At 40.5% G+C, this 18,175-nt stretch overlaps 1 protein-coding gene across 7 annotated transcripts in view; it reads left to right on the top strand.

Moving 5' to 3' along the window:
• LOC139762525 (tRNA (uracil-5-)-methyltransferase homolog A-like) overlaps window positions 1-10,829 on the top strand; it is a 71,729-nt gene extending 60,900 nt beyond the window's left edge. For 4 of the 7 annotated variants that reach the window (XM_071687521.1, XM_071687519.1, XM_071687518.1 and 1 more), the window contains exons 15-16: window positions 8,527-8,609; window positions 9,969-10,829. In XM_071687521.1, coding sequence (XP_071543622.1) covers window positions 8,527-8,609; window positions 9,969-10,436 — 551 coding nt within the window. In that variant the 3' untranslated portion in view covers window positions 10,437-10,829. Of the gene's footprint in view, window positions 1-8,526; window positions 8,610-9,968 lie in introns of those variants that run through there. The other 3 variants (XR_011715731.1, XR_011715733.1, XR_011715732.1) reach the window with 3 other exon arrangements.
• Window positions 10,830-18,175: the final 7,346 nt, after the last annotated feature.

Raw genomic sequence — 18,175 nt, 5'->3', positions numbered from 1 at the left:
ATCAAGGCATGTGAAGCGTCTGGGGTAAGCCATGGAAAGCTGTGTAGGTATGTATATTTGCGTGTGTGGACGTATGTATATACATGTGTATGGGGGGGGTTGGGCCATTTCTTTCGTCTGTTTCCTTGCATTACCTCGCAAACGCGGGAGACAGCGACAAAGTATAATAAAGATAAATATAAATATATATATATATATATATATATATATTTTTTTTGTCGCTGTTTCCCACAAATATATATATATATATATATATATATATATATATATATATATATATTGATATTGTTGGGGAGGTGAATGCAAGGGTTTTGGAAAGAGGTGCAACTATGAAGTCTGTTGGGGATGAGAGAGATTGGGAAGTGAGTCAGTTGTTGTTCGCTGATGATACAGCGCTGGTGGCTGATTCATGTGAGAAACTGCAGAAGCTGGTGACTGAGTTTGGTAAAGTGTGTGAAAGAAGAAAGTTAAGAGTAAATGTGAATAAGAGCAAGGTTATTAGGTACAGTAGGGTTGAGGGTCAAGTCAATTGGGAGGTAAGTTTGAATGAAGAAAAACTGGAGGAAGTAAAGTGTTTTAGATATCTGGGAGTGGATCTGGCAGCGGATGGAACCATGGAAGCAGAAGTGGATCATAGGGTGGGGGAGGGGGCGAAAATTCTGGAAGCCTTGAAGAATGTGTGGAAGTCGAGAACATTATCTCGGAAAGCAAAAATGGGTATGTTTGAAGGAGTAGTGGTTCCAACAATGTTGTATGGTTGCGAGGCGTGGGCTATGGATAGAGTTGTGCGCAGGAGGATGGATGTGCTGGAAATGAGATGTTTGAGGACAATGTTTGGTGTGAGGTGGTTTGATCGAGTAAGTAACATAAGGGTAAGAGAGATGTGTGGAAATAAAAAGAGCGTGGTTGAGAGAGCAGAAGAGGGTGTTTTGAAATGGTTTGGGCACTTGGAGAGAATGAGTGAGGAAAGATTGACCAAGAGGATATATGTGTCGGAGGTGGAGGGAACGAGGAGAAGTGGGAGACCAAATTGGAGGTGGAAAAATGGATTGAAAAAGATTTTGTGTGATCGGGGCCTGAACATGCAGGAGGGTGAAAGGAGGGCAAGGAATAGAGTGAATTGGATCGATGTGGTGTACCGGGGTTGACGTGCTGTCAGTGGATTGGATCAGGGCATGTGAAGCATCTGGGGTAAACCATGGAAAGCTGTGTAGGTATGTATATTTGCGTGTGTGGACGTATGTATATACATGTGTATGGGGGTGGGTTGGGCCATTTCTTTCGTCTGTTTCCTTGCGCTACCTCGCAAACGCGGGAGACAGCGACAAAGCAAAAAAAAAAAAATATTTATATTTATTTATTTTGCTTTGTCGTTGTCTTCTGCATTAGCGAGGTAGCGCAAGGAAACAGATGAAAGAATGGCCCAACCCACCCACATACACATGTATATATATACACGTCCACACCCGCAAATATACATACCTATACATCTCAACGTATACATATATATACACACATATATACACATGTACATAATTCATATACATATATACACATGCACATAATTCATACTGTCTGCCTTTATTCATTCCCATCGCCACCTCGCCACACATGAAATAACAACCCCCTCCCCCCTCATGTGTGCGAGGTAGAGCTAGGAAAAGACAATAAAGGCCCCATATATATATATAATCCAGTCCTTTTTGTGGTTCCCCTGGCTGTTTTGTATTCCCGGGTTCATTTCTTACTGACTGTATGTCTTCTGTATACCACATTTCTCTAGTTCACTGTATCATGTGCACTCCTTACACCTTCCTGCTTGTTCATGCCTCATGTATCCAAAACCTTACTCATTCCATCCTTCCATCTCCAAGTTGGTTTTCCCTTTCTCTTTATCTTCTTTGTCAGCCTCTTACTCATTCCTTCCAAACTATTTCTTCCTCTTACCCTATCATTTCTTATTCTGTCAACTCTTGCCATGCCACGAATTATCCTGTAAACATTTTACTTCCAACACATTCACCCTATTCTGTACATTCCCATATATAGCTTTCCTCTCCATACATCACTGTCAGGGCCCATCTTTGCCCTCCCAGATAGTGGCCTCACTTTTCACACATTCCTCAATGTTCCCAGGACCTTCACTGCCTCCCCTACTGTGTGACTCACTTCACCTCCCATGGTTCCATTCACTGCCATATCCACTCCCAGGTATGTAAAACACTTCACTTCCTCGAAGCTGCCTCTGTTCAAACTCTCACCCCAGCTAACCTGTCTGTATCCACTGCCAAACCTATCTTTTATCCATATTACCTCTCAAATTTCTCCTGCATGCTGTGGCTCTTTCTGGCTCAATTCTTCTGTCAGTATCATCACCAGCAAACAAATTAATCACTTCCTATCCTACCTCCAGTAGAATGCATACCTTTCCCTTGCGTTCACCTCCATTGCCACCACATCCTCAAGCAGATGAAACAGACTTCGTAACATCACACACCCCTGCCAAAAAGTCATCTTTGTTTGGAACCTCTCATCCTCCACGCTATCCTGCACACACTTGTTGCTTTCATCAGCTTTCTTCCCACACCTTATAATCATAACAACTTCCAAAGGAAGCATCTTTAACAGCCCTATCATATATTTTCTCCAGATCCATAAATTCCATCCATTTCTCTGTATTTTCCTCATACATTCTTCAAAGCTAATTCCTGATCCATATATCCTCTACCTCTCCTGAAACCATATTGGCACTACCCAATCTGAAAACTGTACATAACACAAACTAGCAGCACTAAAGTCAATCATATGATAGGCCCAGATGAGATTAATCTGAGAACAGTGAATGAAGAGATTAAGAGAGAATGATAGTTGAGTTAGTAACTGTTCTTTTCAGCAAGTCACATACTTCTGGGAGTTCCAAAAGACTGCAGGTTTGCCACCAGTGTAACACCAACATTTGAAAAAGGTGATAAGGCCTTGCTTTGAGATTATTCCCCATTGAGCTTAATGTCTGTAGTTGGCAAGCTTAAGGAAGCCGTCATTCAAGACAAAGATTGTAAGTCATCTAGAGGGTCACATCATGATTAACTGATCACAGCTTGGTTTTTGAAGTTATTCCTGCCTAATAAATCTGCTAAATTTTTGTATGATATAATGAACATGTATGATTAAGGTGAAGCAGTTGATGTCATCTATTTAGGTTTTAAGAAAGCATTTAATGAAGTCCCATACCAAAGATTATAAGCAAAAGTTAATTTACATGAGAGTGATAAGGTTTTACTTTGTTGGTGGAAAAATGGTTTATTTGTAGCAAACAAAGAGCAGTGATTGATGGTCATGCTTCAGGGAAGTTAGATATGACATGTGGTGTGCCATAGTGATCAGTTTTGGGACTGGTTCTCCTCATATGTTTAAATGACATTGAAAATAAGCCGCATTGTAAGTTACCAAAATGTGCAGGTGATGCTAAGTTGGGAAATAAATCATTAATAGAAATAAAGTCTACAGCTTCATATTAACAGACACACTGATGATGGTAAATTATTTAACACCAATGAATGGAAAATCTTGCATATCAGTAGTAGAATTAAGCTACCACGTGAATTCTGTTGAACAACATAATGTATATGAAAGAAAAGACTTTGATGTAATAATCTTTGATGACCTAAAGCCAAGGAAGCATTGCACAAAAGCTGTAAAAGTGTGAACAAAATTTGTGGATTCATAGGCAAGGTTCTCCAATTTAAGTGTAAGGAAATACTACTCACCCTATGATTCACTGGTGCATCCCCACCTTGAATATTATGTTCACTTTTGATAACCTATTTGAAAAAAAGAATGGATAGAGTACAGCAGTGAGCAACAAAGATGACTCTAGGACTGGAACTCTAATCCTATGAGAGCCTGCATGATTAAATTTATTTAGTTAGGAAAAGAGTTGATTCAGTACAGTTGTTCATATTTATCAGAGGCTTGATAATTACTGTGTAGACAATTTCATATGCTAGCTTTGTGTAATTTCATGCTTAAGAATGAATACAGACATTTTTTTATTTCTTTTTATTTTTTCAAACTATTCGCCATTTCCCACATTAGCAAGGTAGCGTTAAGAACAGAGGACTGGGCCTTTGAGGGAATATCCTCACCTGACCCCCTTCTCTGTTCCTTCTTTTGGAAAATTAAGAAAAAAATAATGAGAGGGGAGGATTTCCAGCCCCCCGCTCCCTCCCCTTTTAGTCACCTTCTACGACACGCAGGGAATACGTGGGAAGTATTCTTTCTCCCCTATCCCCAGGGATAAGAAACATTTTACTTTGAATGAAGTGCTGTTTTTTCAACATGATTTTTAACATATGGAATGATTTACCAAATACAGAAGTTGGAAGGAAAACCATAGGTATGTTTGAGAACTGACTTGATAAACACTAAGTCGATGATGGACATTATGTACACCTTGGCTGCGTGTAATGTCCACAGGTATTTCTTTAGATATTTTTTCTTCTTAATGCCAATTTCTTTAGTTTCTGATCTCTTATGCTGTAACAAACAGCCTCAAAAGGACTGTGTGTTCTGGTAATATTTGAATTCCTCTGTATTTTTATCTTTTACAGCTGTTTAAACCAGTGTACAATTCATTTTTTCTTTGTCATGACTCAAGTTGAGCGTGTGTATGGAAAGGAAGGGATTAGAGCATTAACGAGCTTTTCCAGTCTGTATGCTGTTAGTGAAAAGCCACCTTCAGGAGGTTATATCATCAGAACTAGAAATGGATTACAATTTTGTCCAAAATTTTCACTCCATAAGAATCCATCCTTTCCTTGCTGCTGTTTGTAGCATAACTTTGAAGCTACAGGATCCCCTTAAAGGGGGTCTTAAGGTTAATTGATGAAAAATCACATGTGGATGTCCTACTAGACACCATCTACTGTGGTTATAATGTGTGTGTAAGAAGTCACATTAACAAGACTGTTTCGTTGTCATTTGGCAGGCAGAAACTAGTAGTAGTCTCATTGAGGATTGTTTCACTCCAAAGTTCAGCCTTACCCTTCTTTTAGCATGGATTGTGACCTCAAAGCTGCACAAGTCCTGGATCTGTATAATGGTAGATGTTAATGATATTCCCATTGGTTCTTTTTTTGGACTCATGGTATGGTCGTACCTTGGTTAGAACTTACCATTAGGTTTTATGAATATTAGATGGTAAGAGACTTATGAAAGACCTTTTCACTCTAAACAAGTTCCCCATACCCTGCTACTGCATTGAGCATAGCCACAAAGCTGCAGGAGCACTGATAATAAAGGGAGTTCTAGATATAACCAACCAAGTGTTCCATTACTTAGTTATCCCTAAGACAGTGAGGTTAGAATTTATCCCACTTTTTAGCAAGGGTCAGTCACATGCTGTCTTTCTATTAGTCTCTGTTTTTTTGTATAATCATTATACTTAATCGCTGTTTCCCACATCAGCGTGGTAGCTCCAGGAAGCAGACAAAGAATGGCCCATCCACTCATATATACATATGTATACACGTAAATGCACATATACATACATATACATATCAACATATACATAAACATACACAGACATATACTCATTCATACATGCTTACCTTCATCCATTCCTGTCACTATCCCACCTCACGGAAAATAGCATCACTACACACACTCGCACCACTTCAGCAAGGTAGCACCAGAAAAACAGACAAAAAGGTCACATTCGTTCACACTTGGCCTCTAGCTGTCATGTGTAATGCACCAAATGTACAGCTTTCTTTCCAAATCCAGGCTCCACAGACCTTTCCATGGTTTACCCCAGATGCTTCACATGACCTGATTCAGTACATTGACAGCACATTGACCCTGGCATACCAGATCATTCCATTTCACTGTGTTCCTTGCATGCCTTTCACCCTTCTGTATGTTCAGGCCCCAATCACTCAAAATCTTTTTCACTTCATCCTTCCTCTAATTTGGTCTCCCGCTTCTCTTTGTTCCTTTCACTTCTGACACTTGTATCCTCCTCACTCATTCTCTCCATATGTCCAAACCATTTCAACACACCCACTTCTGCTCTCTCAACCCAATTGAACCTAATAACCTTGCTCTTATTAATATTAACTCTCAACTTTCTCCTTTCACACTTTTTTTCAAACTCAGTCAGCAACTTCTGCAGTTTCTCACACAATTCAGCCACCAGAGCTGTATCATTAGCGAACAACAACTGACTTATTTCCCAGGCACTCATACCCAACTGACTGCATACTTGCCTCTGTCTTTAAAACTCTTGCATTTACCTCCCAAACCACTCCATCCATAAACACATTAAACAACCATGGGGACATCACATACCCGTACTGCAGATCGACATTCACTGGGAACCAACACTCTCCTCTCTTCCTACTCGTACACATACCTTAAATCCTCGATAAAAACTTTTCTAGTGACTTACCTCCCACCATATACTCTTAAGACCTTCCACAAAGCATCTCTATCAATTCTTATCATATACCCTCTCCAGATCCATAAATGCTACCTACAAATCCATCTTGTTTTTCTAAGTATATCTCACTTGATCCATACATCCTCTACTTCTGAAACCACACTGCTCTTTCCCAGTCTGATGCTCTGCACATGCCTTCACTCTCTCAGTCAATACTTTCCCATATAATTTCCCAGGAATACTCAACAAACTTATGCCTCAGTAGTTTGAACACTCACCTTTATCCCCTTTCCCTTTGTACAACGACACTGCGCATGCATTTCACCAATCCTCAGGCACTTCACCGTGATCCTTACATACATTGAATTTCCCTATCAACCTATCAACAACACAGTCACCCCCCCCCCCTTTTTTTATGTATAAATTCCACTGCAATACCAGCCAAAACCCACTGCCTTGATGGATTTCATCTTCTGCAAAGCCAAGGTAGCTGATGTGCATAATTTCTAGTTTAGCTGCAAGTTCTGTGGGATTTTGGTACATTTTGTCAACTCCTTTTGGTTAAAGTATGCTAGTGTGCACTATGGTGTTTCAGAGAAGCAAAATAGAAAAGACAAGAGACACTTGATTACATCATCCAGGTACTGACGGGTGTAGGTTGTTCCATCTAGCTGACTGCACTAAAGGTGACATGTATCAGTGTTCAAAACTTTGAGAGAAGCCCAAGTTCCCCTTTAACTTTGTTTAGGTCATACAAGACTACAGAGGTCTGCTTACAAAGGGCAGTGCAAAGGACAGCAGATAAACATTGCCTGCTTCCTGACGGAATCTTCCTCCTCCACCCAGCTGTAATATCCACCTAAACAAGACAGATGATGTATCCCAGTTTTGCTTATTTATGAGCGGAACTTAATTTATCAAGTGAACATGAACCAGCAACTATTTTTTTTTTTTCCCCACATCATCTGTAAATCCCTTGGGACCTGGTGAGTGCCCTAAGCCTCAACAGATTTTCTCCTCACCTTGAAGCTAAAAAACACCATGTTTGGTGAGTAAGTTAATTTGTATATATTTTACTCATTATTGAAGGATGGTATATCTTCGTTTTCTTTGAAAAATTAGTGGGAATTTTAGCTCTGAAAGTAACTTGATTATTCCCTAAGTAGTTTAGTTTGTAAGTTAATAATGTTATAAGTTGCTTAGTTGTTTTTGAAGATATTCATGTGTACATTTTTAGAGATGTTGTGCTTATATATCTGAAAAGAGGTATGTCTGTACATGCCAAATATGTGATCCTGATAAATGAGGTTTTGAGTGTTGGTATCACTCAGTATCTTGTATGTAAGAAAAAAAAAAGGGGGGGAGGTATTCTTAGTTACGACATCTTTTACCTGTAAGTGGCTGATTACATTTTTGTGGGTGCAGAATCTGTATTCATCGTTAAATGTTCAGACTCCCACTCACAGCTTGTTGTAACTTACCGACATAATGTCTAAAATGACTTGTATAATTTGCCTATTTCATTTTACAGACAGATACCCTTAATATGGTACTAACACATTTTTTTTTTCTGCATTCATATGTCATTTTGTGTGTGTGTAGTGAAGCCATTTTGTGTGGGTGGGTTTTGTGAATGGATGTTGGCCTTACTTGGTGGATCAACTTGGCCATAATATTAGTATGGAAGTTCTATAGTTTAATTGCTTTAGTACTATACTTAAGGTGAAGTTATGTTTGAGAGAGCCAAAAGGCAGGATTGATGTGATTCCCTATTGTGTAAATGAAACCAAGTAAGAAAACAGGATTGAGAAAGAAAAGCATATCACTATATAGTCATGTTTATGGTTTATAAAAGAGCAGCATATTAAATCTGGAAACATCTAGTGTTTTTATTCATTTTAATCATATTGGAAAATTCATTGCTGCTTAATGAGGAAACCCAAAAAGGATCCATGGCCTTTCAAGGCATTCACTAACATTGATATTACTGTATTAACACACAAGTTGAAACATTTGAAGTGTAATTATTGTGTGTGTCTAGGGAGTGGAATGCTTGAATTAAACTAACAGATTTTTCCCTTTCACAGGAAATCCACTGCCACGAGATGAGGAATACTTCAAGCGCCTGCCCCAGAGACCTAGAGCAGGACGTGAAGTTGTTGAAAACAGGGTAAGGTTTGCCCATTTTTTAAATTATTTTTTATGCCATGCACTTTCTTCAGCTCTTGAACTTTCTCTGCTATTTGTCTTTGTGTGAAAATGTAATCATCATCCCTTCTTCCTTTCCTTATACCTACCTTGATTTTCACTAGCAATAGGTTCACTGATCCTAACACAATCGTTCACTTTCCTACCATGCAACCTACAGCTATGGGAAGGAAACATTCATCCGTAACAAAAAGTTTGTATACAATTATCAGGCACATGACCACTTTTCCATGCTTCAAGACTTGCTCATCTCTAGTTCCACCTCCACACCTGTTGATCTCAGTCACTACTCCATGTGTGTGCCAAGTTTTACCATTGTTTGAGAGCTTTACCTCTCTTTTTCTCTCTCTCCTGTAATATTATTTTACCATTTGACACCTTAACTTTATTCCCCAGTACACCTTCCAAAATTTTTTTGCAAACATAATTTTTTATGGCTTAAATTATTTCAGACTTCACTGAATGTACTCATCCTCTGTATGCTTTTTTTGTTTTTTGTTTTTATTCCTTCTTCAGATTCTCTCTGACTTTTTTCCAAGTACATCATTTGCTTTTCTGTTATGTAATTGTATCATTATTCTAACTTTCATTCTGGACTTTTTTACTCAAGTTACTTCTTTTCCACTTGGCCAACACACCTTATGTATACCTTTCCATAAAACCATATTGCTTGTTTCCAGTTAGCTGTTTTGTGCATGATTACAAGGTACGAGTCACTTTGGACTGTACATAAGTACATAGAACAGCCACACATATAAGCCAGCACCACTGTTAATTGCTTTCGTAAGAAAGTTCTTCATTCTCACCCACTTTTGATGCATTCCCACATTTCATCCTCTGCAAGGCTTCTATTACTTTCCTTCATCTCATTGCCTCTATTCTTTTTATTTTATTCTTGCAACCTGATTCTATGTGCATCATGTAACAGATTCAGCATTCCTTATAAGTCATTTCCTTTTTTGGCATCTTTTGTGTGTTACCACTTACCTATCTACCCTTCTCACAGTTGCCTCGTTTGCTTTTGTTTTCCTCAATTCATTTCCTATATTGTTTTCAACTTTTCTTTGAAAAACTTTCATGTTTTCTTTCCCTTTCCTTCTTCTGCTGTACTTTTCAGCTTTCATGCCTCTCTGCTCCCCTACTGCTACATTTTATTGTTCTTTTTCCACTCACTTGCACCCTTCCCTGTAGTTACCATCAACATGTCTTTCTATTTTACAGATGATTTTCTCACTTACTTCCCATTCTCATACATCTACAGCCCATTACCCACACCCTTTGGAATAGTGAAGTTGTTTTAAAAGGAAATCTATTTTGACAGGTGGAACCCCCTACAGGATATGGTGAATGGACAGCTGCAGATGATGATCGCCGTGAAAGCATGGCTAGATATCAGCAGCCATATTACCAGCTTCCTCGTCCACTTAGTTCTATAAATTATGATGATTATGAACCACCTCCATTTGATGATGGTTATGGTAACCGTGACCGAGACCATGACCGTTATGATAGACCTTATGGCCAAGAAATCCGATATGGTCGTCGTCCTGGTCCTTCTCTTAGTCCAGGTATTGGTCCAAATCGTGGTCCATCCTTTGGTAACCAAGGTTTTGGTGGTCAGAGGTACAGCCCACCTTACAGTGGTCCAGGTTATGGCCCAAGAAGCTACAGCCCAAACTTTGGTGACCGTAATCGTGACCGTGATCCTTGTTTTGAAGAATTTTACACCCCAAGTTTTAAACAGCCACGACTGCTAGGCCAAAGGAAGGATGATTTTTACCCATATTAGTTTGTTTGTTTTCTTTTTTTTAGCACATCATTCAATAATGTATATATGAATATGTATAACTTCAAGATCATTATAGTAGTAGTATTTTCAAAAGTTGTACATTGTTGTAATTGGCAGTTGCATATTTAGTAATTAATTACACCTAAAAACAAGTTAGCTAAAAAGGTTTATGGTGAGTAAAATATTCAGGACATCCAATTTTGATGGTAAGCAGCTCCAAGAAAGTCATTAATGATGGTTTTTATGGTTGACAAATGAGGCCATTTCTACACCTATGCCTGGCACTACCTTGCTAATACAGGAATTGTTGAACAAGGGTGAAATAAAGAAAAAAGATAATTAAATCCAACCTGGAAAATGGTGAGCATGTACACAGGGAATATGTGGGAAATATTCTTTCTCCCCTATCCCCCAGGGATAATTTATTTTTTTTTTTTTTTATTATACTTTGTCGCTGTCTCCCGCGTTTGCGAGGTAGCGCAAGGAAACAGGTGAACTCATATACACACACACATACACACGCACATATTTCTTTCTTTTTTCTTTCATACTATTCGCCATTTCCTGCATTACAGAGGTTGCATTAAGAACAGAGGACTGAGCCTTTGAGGGATTATCCTCACTTTGCCCCCTTCACTGTTCCTTCTTTTGGAAAATTAAAAAAAAAAGGGGGGAGGATTTCCAGCCCCCGCTCCCTCCCCTTTTAGTCGCCTTCTATGACATGGAGGGAATACATGGGAAGTATTCTTTCTCCCCTATCCCCAGGATATCCATGCGTTACCTCGCTAATGCGGGAGACAGCGACAAAGTAATATTAAAAAAAGAATAATAAGATAAATATATATCAACTTATACACATATACATACTGGAACATAGAAGGGGGCCAAGTGAGGATTTTCCCTCTAAGGCTTTGTACTCTACTTGATCGCTGTTTGCCATGTCAGCGAAGTAGTGCCAGGAAACAGACGAAGAAAGACCCATCCACTCATACATATCAACATGTACGTACAGGAACAGAGAAGGGGGCCAAGTGAGGATTTCCCCTCTGAGGCTCAGTACTCTGTTCTTGACGTTACCTCGCTAACGTGGGAAATGATGAATATTTATGAAAGCTGTTGTTCGCTGATGATACAGCGCTGGTGGCGGATTCATGTGAGAAACTGCAGAAGCTGGTGACGGAGTTTGGTAAAGTGTGTGGAAGAAGAAAGTTAAGAGTAAATGTGAATAAGAGCAAGGTTATTAGGTACAGTAGGGTTGAGGGTCAAGTCAATTGGGAGGTGAGTTTGAATGGAGAAAAACTGGAGGAAGTGAAGTGTTTTAGATATCTGGGAGTGGATCTGTCAGCGGATGGAACCATGGAAGCGGAAGTGGATCATAGGGTGGGGGAGGGGGCGAAAATTTTGGGAGCCTTGAAAAATGTGTGGAAGTCAAGAACATTATCCCGGAAAGCAAAAATGGGTATGTTTGAAGGAATAGTGGTTCCAACAATGTTGTATGGTTGCGAGGCGTGGGCTATGGATAGAGTTGTTCACAGGAGGATGGATGTGCTGGAAATGAGATGTTTGAGGACAATGTGTGGTGTGAGGTGGTCTGATCGAGTAAGTAACGTAAGGGTAAGAGAGATGTGTGGAAATAAAAAGAGCGTGGTTGAGAGAGCAGAAGAGGGTGTTTTGAAATGGTTTGGGCACATGGAGAGAATGAGTGAGGAAAGATTGGCCAAGAGGATATATGTGTCGGAGGTGGAGGGAACGAGGAGAAGAGGGAGACCAAATTGGAGGTGGAAAGATGGAGTGAAAAGGATTTTGTGTGATCGGGGCCTGAACATGCAGGAGGGTGAAAGGAGGGCAAGGAATAGAGTGAATTGGAGCGATGTGGTATACAGGGGTTGACGTGCTGTCAGTGGATTGAATCAGGGCATGTGAAGCGTCCGGGGTAAACCATGGAAAGCTGTGTAGGTATGTATATTTGCGTGTGTGGACGTGTGTATGTACATGTGTATGGGGGGGGTTGGGCCATTTCTTTCGTCTGTTTCCTTGCGCTACCTCGCAAACGCGGGAGACAGCGACGAGGTATAAAAAAAAAAAAAAAAATATTTTATTTTTTCTATCATACTTAATCGCTGTTTCTCACACCAGCGAGGTAGTGCCAGGAAACAGACGAAGAATGGCCCATCCACTCGTAAACACACATATATACATAATTGCCTATACATGCACATATACAGACACACACACACACACACATACATATATATATATATATATATATATATATATATATATATATATATATATATATATATATATATTTTTTCTTTTCTTTTAAACTATTCGCCATTTCCCGCGTTAGCGAGGTAGCGTTAAGAACAGAGGACTGGGCCTTTTTTGGAATATCCTCACCTGGCCCCACTCTGTTCCTTCTTTTGGAAAATTAAAAAAAAAACGAGAGAGGAGGATTTCCAGCCCCCCGCTCCCTCCCCTTTTAGTCGCTTTCTACGACACGCAGGGAATACGTGGGAAGTGTTCTTACTCCCCTATCCCCTGGCAAGGCAGCAGGATTGGATGGTATTGCAGTGGAATTTATTGAAAAAGGGGGTGACTGTATTGTTGACTGATTGGTAAGGTTATTTAATGTATGTATGACTCATGGTGAGTAATGTGGCAGTTGAGGGAATAATTGGTATGCATGGGGTGTTCAGTGTTGTAAATGGAAATGGTGAAGAGCTTGTAGATTTATGTGCTGAAAAAGGACTGATGATTGGGAATACCTGGTTTAAAAAGCGAGATATACATAAGTATACTTATGTAAGTAGGAGAGATGGCCAGAGAGCGTTATTGGATTACGTGTTAATTGACAGGCGTGCGAAAGAGAGACTTTTGGATGTCAATGTGCTGAGAGGTGCAACTGGAGGGATGTCTGATCATTATCTTGTGGAGGCTAAGGTGAAGATTAGTATGGGTTTTCAGAAAAGAAGAGTGAATGTTGGGGTGAAGAAGGTGGTGAGAGTAAGTGAGCTTGGGAAGGAGACCTGTGTGAAGAAGTATCTGGAGAGACTGTGTACAGAATGGAAAAAGGTGAGAACAATGGAAGTAAGGGGAGTGGGGGAGGAATGGGATGTATTTAGGGAATCAGTGATGGATTGCGCAAAAGATGCTTGTGGCATGAGAAGAGTGGGAGGTGGGCTGTTTAGAAAGGGTAGTGAGTGGTGGGATGAAGAAGTAAGAGTATTAGTGAAAGAGAAGAGAGAGGCATTTGGACGATTTTTGCAGGGAAAAAATGCAATTGAGTGGGAGAAGTATAAAAGAAAGAGACAGGAGGTCAAGAGAAAGGTGCAAGAGGTGAAAAAAAGGGCAAATGAGAGTTGGGGTGAGAGACTATCAGTAAATTTTAGGGAGAATAAAAAGATGTTCTGGAAGGAGGTGAATAGGGTGCGTAAGACAAGGGAGCAAATGGGAACTTCAGTGAAGGGCGTAAATGGGGAGGTGATAACAAGTAGTGGTGATGTGAGAAGGAGATGGAATGAGTATTTTGAAGGTTTGTTGAATGTGTCTGATGACAGAGTGGCAGATATAGGGTGTTTGGGTCGAGGTGGTGTGCAAAGTGAGAGGGTTAGGGAAAATGATTTGGTAAACAGAGAAGAGGTAGTAAAAGCTTTGCGGAAGATGAAAGCCGGCAAGGCAGCAGGTTTGGATGGTATTGCAGTGGAATTTATTAAAAAAGGGGGTGACTGTATTGTTGACTGGTTGGTAAGGTTATTTAATGTATGTATGACTCATGGTGAGGTGCCTGAGGATTGGCGGAATGCGTGCATAGTGCCATTGTACAAAGGCAAAGGGGATAAGAGTGAGTGCTCAGATTACAGAGGTATAAGTTTGCTGAGTATTCCTGGTAAATTATATGGGAGGGTATTGATTGAGAGGGTGAAGGCATGTACAGAGCATCAGATTGGGGAAGAGCAGTGTGGTTTCAGAAGTGGTAGAGGATGTGTGGATCAGGTGTTTGCTTTGAAGAATGTATGTGAGAAATACTTAGAAAAGCAAATGGATTTGTATGTAGCATTTATGGATCTGGAGAAGGCATATGATAGAGTTGATAGAGATGCTCTGTGGAAGGTATTAAGAATATATGGTGTGGGAGGAAAGTTGTTAGAAGCAGTGAAAAGTTTTTATCGAGGATGTAAGGCATGTGTACGTGTAGGAAGAGAGGAAAGTGATTGGTTCTCAGTGAATGTAGGTTTGCGGCAGGGGTGTGTGATGTCTCCATGGTTGTTTAATTTGTTTATGGATGGGGTTGTTAGGGAGGTAAATGCAAGAGTTTTGGAAAGAGGGGCAAGTATGAAGTCTGTTGGGGATGAGAGAGCTTGGGAAGTGAGTCAGTTGTTGTTCGCTGATGATACAGCGCTGGTGGTGGATTCATGTGAGAAACTGCAGAAGCTGGTGACGGAGTTTGGTAAAGTGTGTGGAAGAAGAAAGTTAAGAGTAAATGTGAATAAGAGCAAGGTTATTAGGTACAGTAGGGTTGAGGGTCAAGTCAATGGGAGGTGAGTTTGAATGGAGAAAAACTGGAGGAAGTGGAGTGTTTTAGATATCTGGGAGTGGATCTGTCAGCGGATGGAACCATGGAAGCGGAAGTGGATCATAGGGTGGGGGAGGGGGCGAAAATTTTGGGAGCCTTGAAAAATGTGTGGAAGTCGAGAACATTATCCCAGAAAGCAAAAATGGGTATGTTTGAAGGAATAGTGGTTCCAACAATGTTGTATGGTTGCGAGGCGTGGGCTATGGATAGAGTTGTGCGCAGGAGGATGGATGTGCTGGAAATGAGATGTTTGAGGACAATGTGTGGTGTGAGGTGGTTTGATCGAGTAAGTAACGTAAGGGTAAGAGAGATGTGTGGAAATAAAAAGAGCGTGGTTGAGAGAGCAGAAGAGGGTGTTTTGAAATGGTTTGGGCACATGGAGAGAATGAGTGAGGAAAGATTGACCAAGAGGATATATGTGTCGGAGGTGGAGGGAACGAGGAGAAGAGGGAGACCAAATTGGAGGTGGAAAGATGGAGTGAAAAGGATTTTGTGTGATCGGGGCCTGAACATGCAGGAGGGTGAAAGGAGGGCAAGAAATAGAGTGAATTGGAGCGATGTGGTATACAGGGGTTGACGTGCTGTCGGTGGATTGAATCAAGGCATGTGAAGCGTCCGGGGTAAACCATGGAAAGCTGTGTAGGTATGTATATTTGCGTGTGTGGACGTGTGTATGTACATGTGTATGGGGGGGGTTGGGCCATTTCTTTCGTCTGTTTCCTTGCGCTACCTCGCAAACGCGGGAGACAGCGACAAAGTATAAAAAAAAAAAAAAAAAAAAATGACTCATGGTGAGGTGCCTGAGGATTAGCAGAATGCGTGCATAGTGCCATTGTATAAAGGCAAAGGGGATAAGAGTGAGTGCTCAAATTACAGAGGTATAAGTTTGTTGAGTATTCCTGGTAAATTATATGGGAGGGTATTGATTGAGAGGGTGAAGGCATGTACAGAGCATCAGATTGGGGAAGAGCAGTGTGGTTTCAGAAGTGGTAGAGGATGTGTGGATCAGGTGTTTGCTTTGAAGAATGTATGTGAGAAATACTTAGAAAAGCAAATGGATTTGTATGTAGCATTTATGGATCTGGAGAAGGCATATGTTAGAGTTGATAGAGATGCTCTGTGGAAGGTATTAAGAATATATGGTGTGGGTGGCAAGTTGTTGGAAGCAGTGAAAAGTTTTTATCGAGGATGTAAGGCATGTGTACGTGTAGGAAGAGAGGAAAGTGATTGGTTCTCAGTGAATGTAGGTTTGCGGCAGGGGTTTGTAATGTCTCCATGGTTGTTTAATTTGTTTATGGACGGGGTTGTTAGGGAGGTGAATGCAAGAGTTTTGGAAAGAGGGGCAAGAATGAAGTCTGTTGTGGATGAGAGAGCTTGGGAAGTGAGTCAGTTGTTGTTTGCTGATGATACAGCGCTGGTGGCTGATTCATGTGAGAAACTGCAGAAGCTGGTGACTGAGTTTGGTAAAGTGTGTGAAAGAAGAAAGTTAAGAGTAAATGTAAATAAGAGCAAGGTTATTAGGTACAGTAGGGTTGAGGGTCAAGTCAATTGGGAGGTAAGTTTGAATGGAGAAAAACTGGAGGAAGTAAAGTGTTTTAGATATCTGGGAGTGGATCTAGCAGCGGATGGAACCATGGAAGCGGAAGTGAATCATAGGGTGGGGGAGGGGGCGAAAATCCTGGGAGCCTTGAAGAATGTGTGGAAGTCGAGAACATTATCTCGGAAAGCAAAAATGGGTATGTTTGAAGGAATAGTGGTTCCAACAATGTTGTATGGTTGCGAGGCGTGGGCTATGGATAGAGTTGTGTGCAGGAGGGTGGATGTGCTGGAAATGAGATGTTTGAGGACAATGTTTGGTGTGAGGTGGTTTGATCGAGTAAGTAATGTAAGGGTAAGAGAGATGTGTGGAAATTAAAAGAGCATGGTTGAGAGAGCAGAAGAGGGTGTTTTGAAATGGTTTGGGCACATGGAGAGAATGAGTGAGGAAAGATTGACCAAGAGGATATATGTGTCGGAGGTGGAGGGAACGAGGAGAAGTGGGAGACCAAATTGGAGGTGGAAAGATGGAGTGAAAAAGATTTTGAGTGATCGGGGCCTGAAATGCAGGAGGGTGAAAGGCGGGCAAGGAATAGAGTGAATTGGATCGATGTGGTATACCGGGTTTGATGTGCTGTCAGTGGATTGAATCAGGGCATGTGAAGCGTCTGGGGTAAACCATGGAAAGCTGTGTAGGTATGTATATTTGCGTGTGTGGACGTGTATGTATATACATGTGTATGGGGTTGGGTTGGGCCATTTCTTTCGTCTGTTTCCTTGCACTACCTCGCAAACGCGGGAGACAGCGACAAAGCAAAAAAATATATATATATATATATATAAATATTTATATACATGTACAAATTCATACTTGCTTGTCTTCATCCATTTCTGGCGCTACCCTGCCCCACAGGAAAGAGCATCGCTACCCCCTGCTTCAGTGAGGATTTTTCCTCTTAGGCTCACTACCCTGTTCTTAACGCTAACTTGCTTACGCAAGAAATGGCAAATATGTGTTGAAATGGCTTGAACATTTGGAGAGGATGACTTTAGTAGGGTAAGCATGTCTGAAGTTGAGAAAACAAGGAAACGTTATAAAACCAGCATGAGTGAAAAACAATTTGAAGGCTCTGGGCTTGTATGGGGTAGAAAGATATGATTTTACAGGGGAGTTGTTGTTGGTGGGCTGAACCAGGGTTATGTGAAGCAGTCAGGGAAAAAACAGAAAGATTTGTGTAGCCTGTCTTGTGGACATGGGGTCTGTTTTTGGTGCAATATACATGACAGCTAGAGAGAGGATATGAGCAAATGAGGCTATTTCCTTGTTCTTGGCATTAATTTGGGAAATGGCAAACATGAAAAAAGGTATGAAAGTTAACTTTGAAATATTTATTTGTGATGATTGCTAGTTTTAATTGCCTATTTGAGTAGGTTTGTGTGCAGATTTTGTTATTGCTAAGAATACTTGTTCGTATTTACACCTGCTGGCTTCATCTAGTTCAGAGACCTTTTACTGCATTGTACAATTATATCTTGACATAATTATCATTACTTTAATAATGTACTCTAGTAGGTAGAATACACTCGTTACAGAATCATGTCGTGAAATTCTCGTCAGTGCATATTA

The sequence above is a fragment of the Panulirus ornatus genome, chromosome 43 (genome assembly GCF_036320965.1).
Source record: "Panulirus ornatus isolate Po-2019 chromosome 43, ASM3632096v1, whole genome shotgun sequence".
Lineage (NCBI taxonomy): Eukaryota > Metazoa > Arthropoda > Malacostraca > Decapoda > Palinuridae > Panulirus > Panulirus ornatus.
The sequence above is the reverse complement of the archived record's forward strand: the minus strand, read 5'-3'. Positions and strand labels throughout refer to the sequence as shown.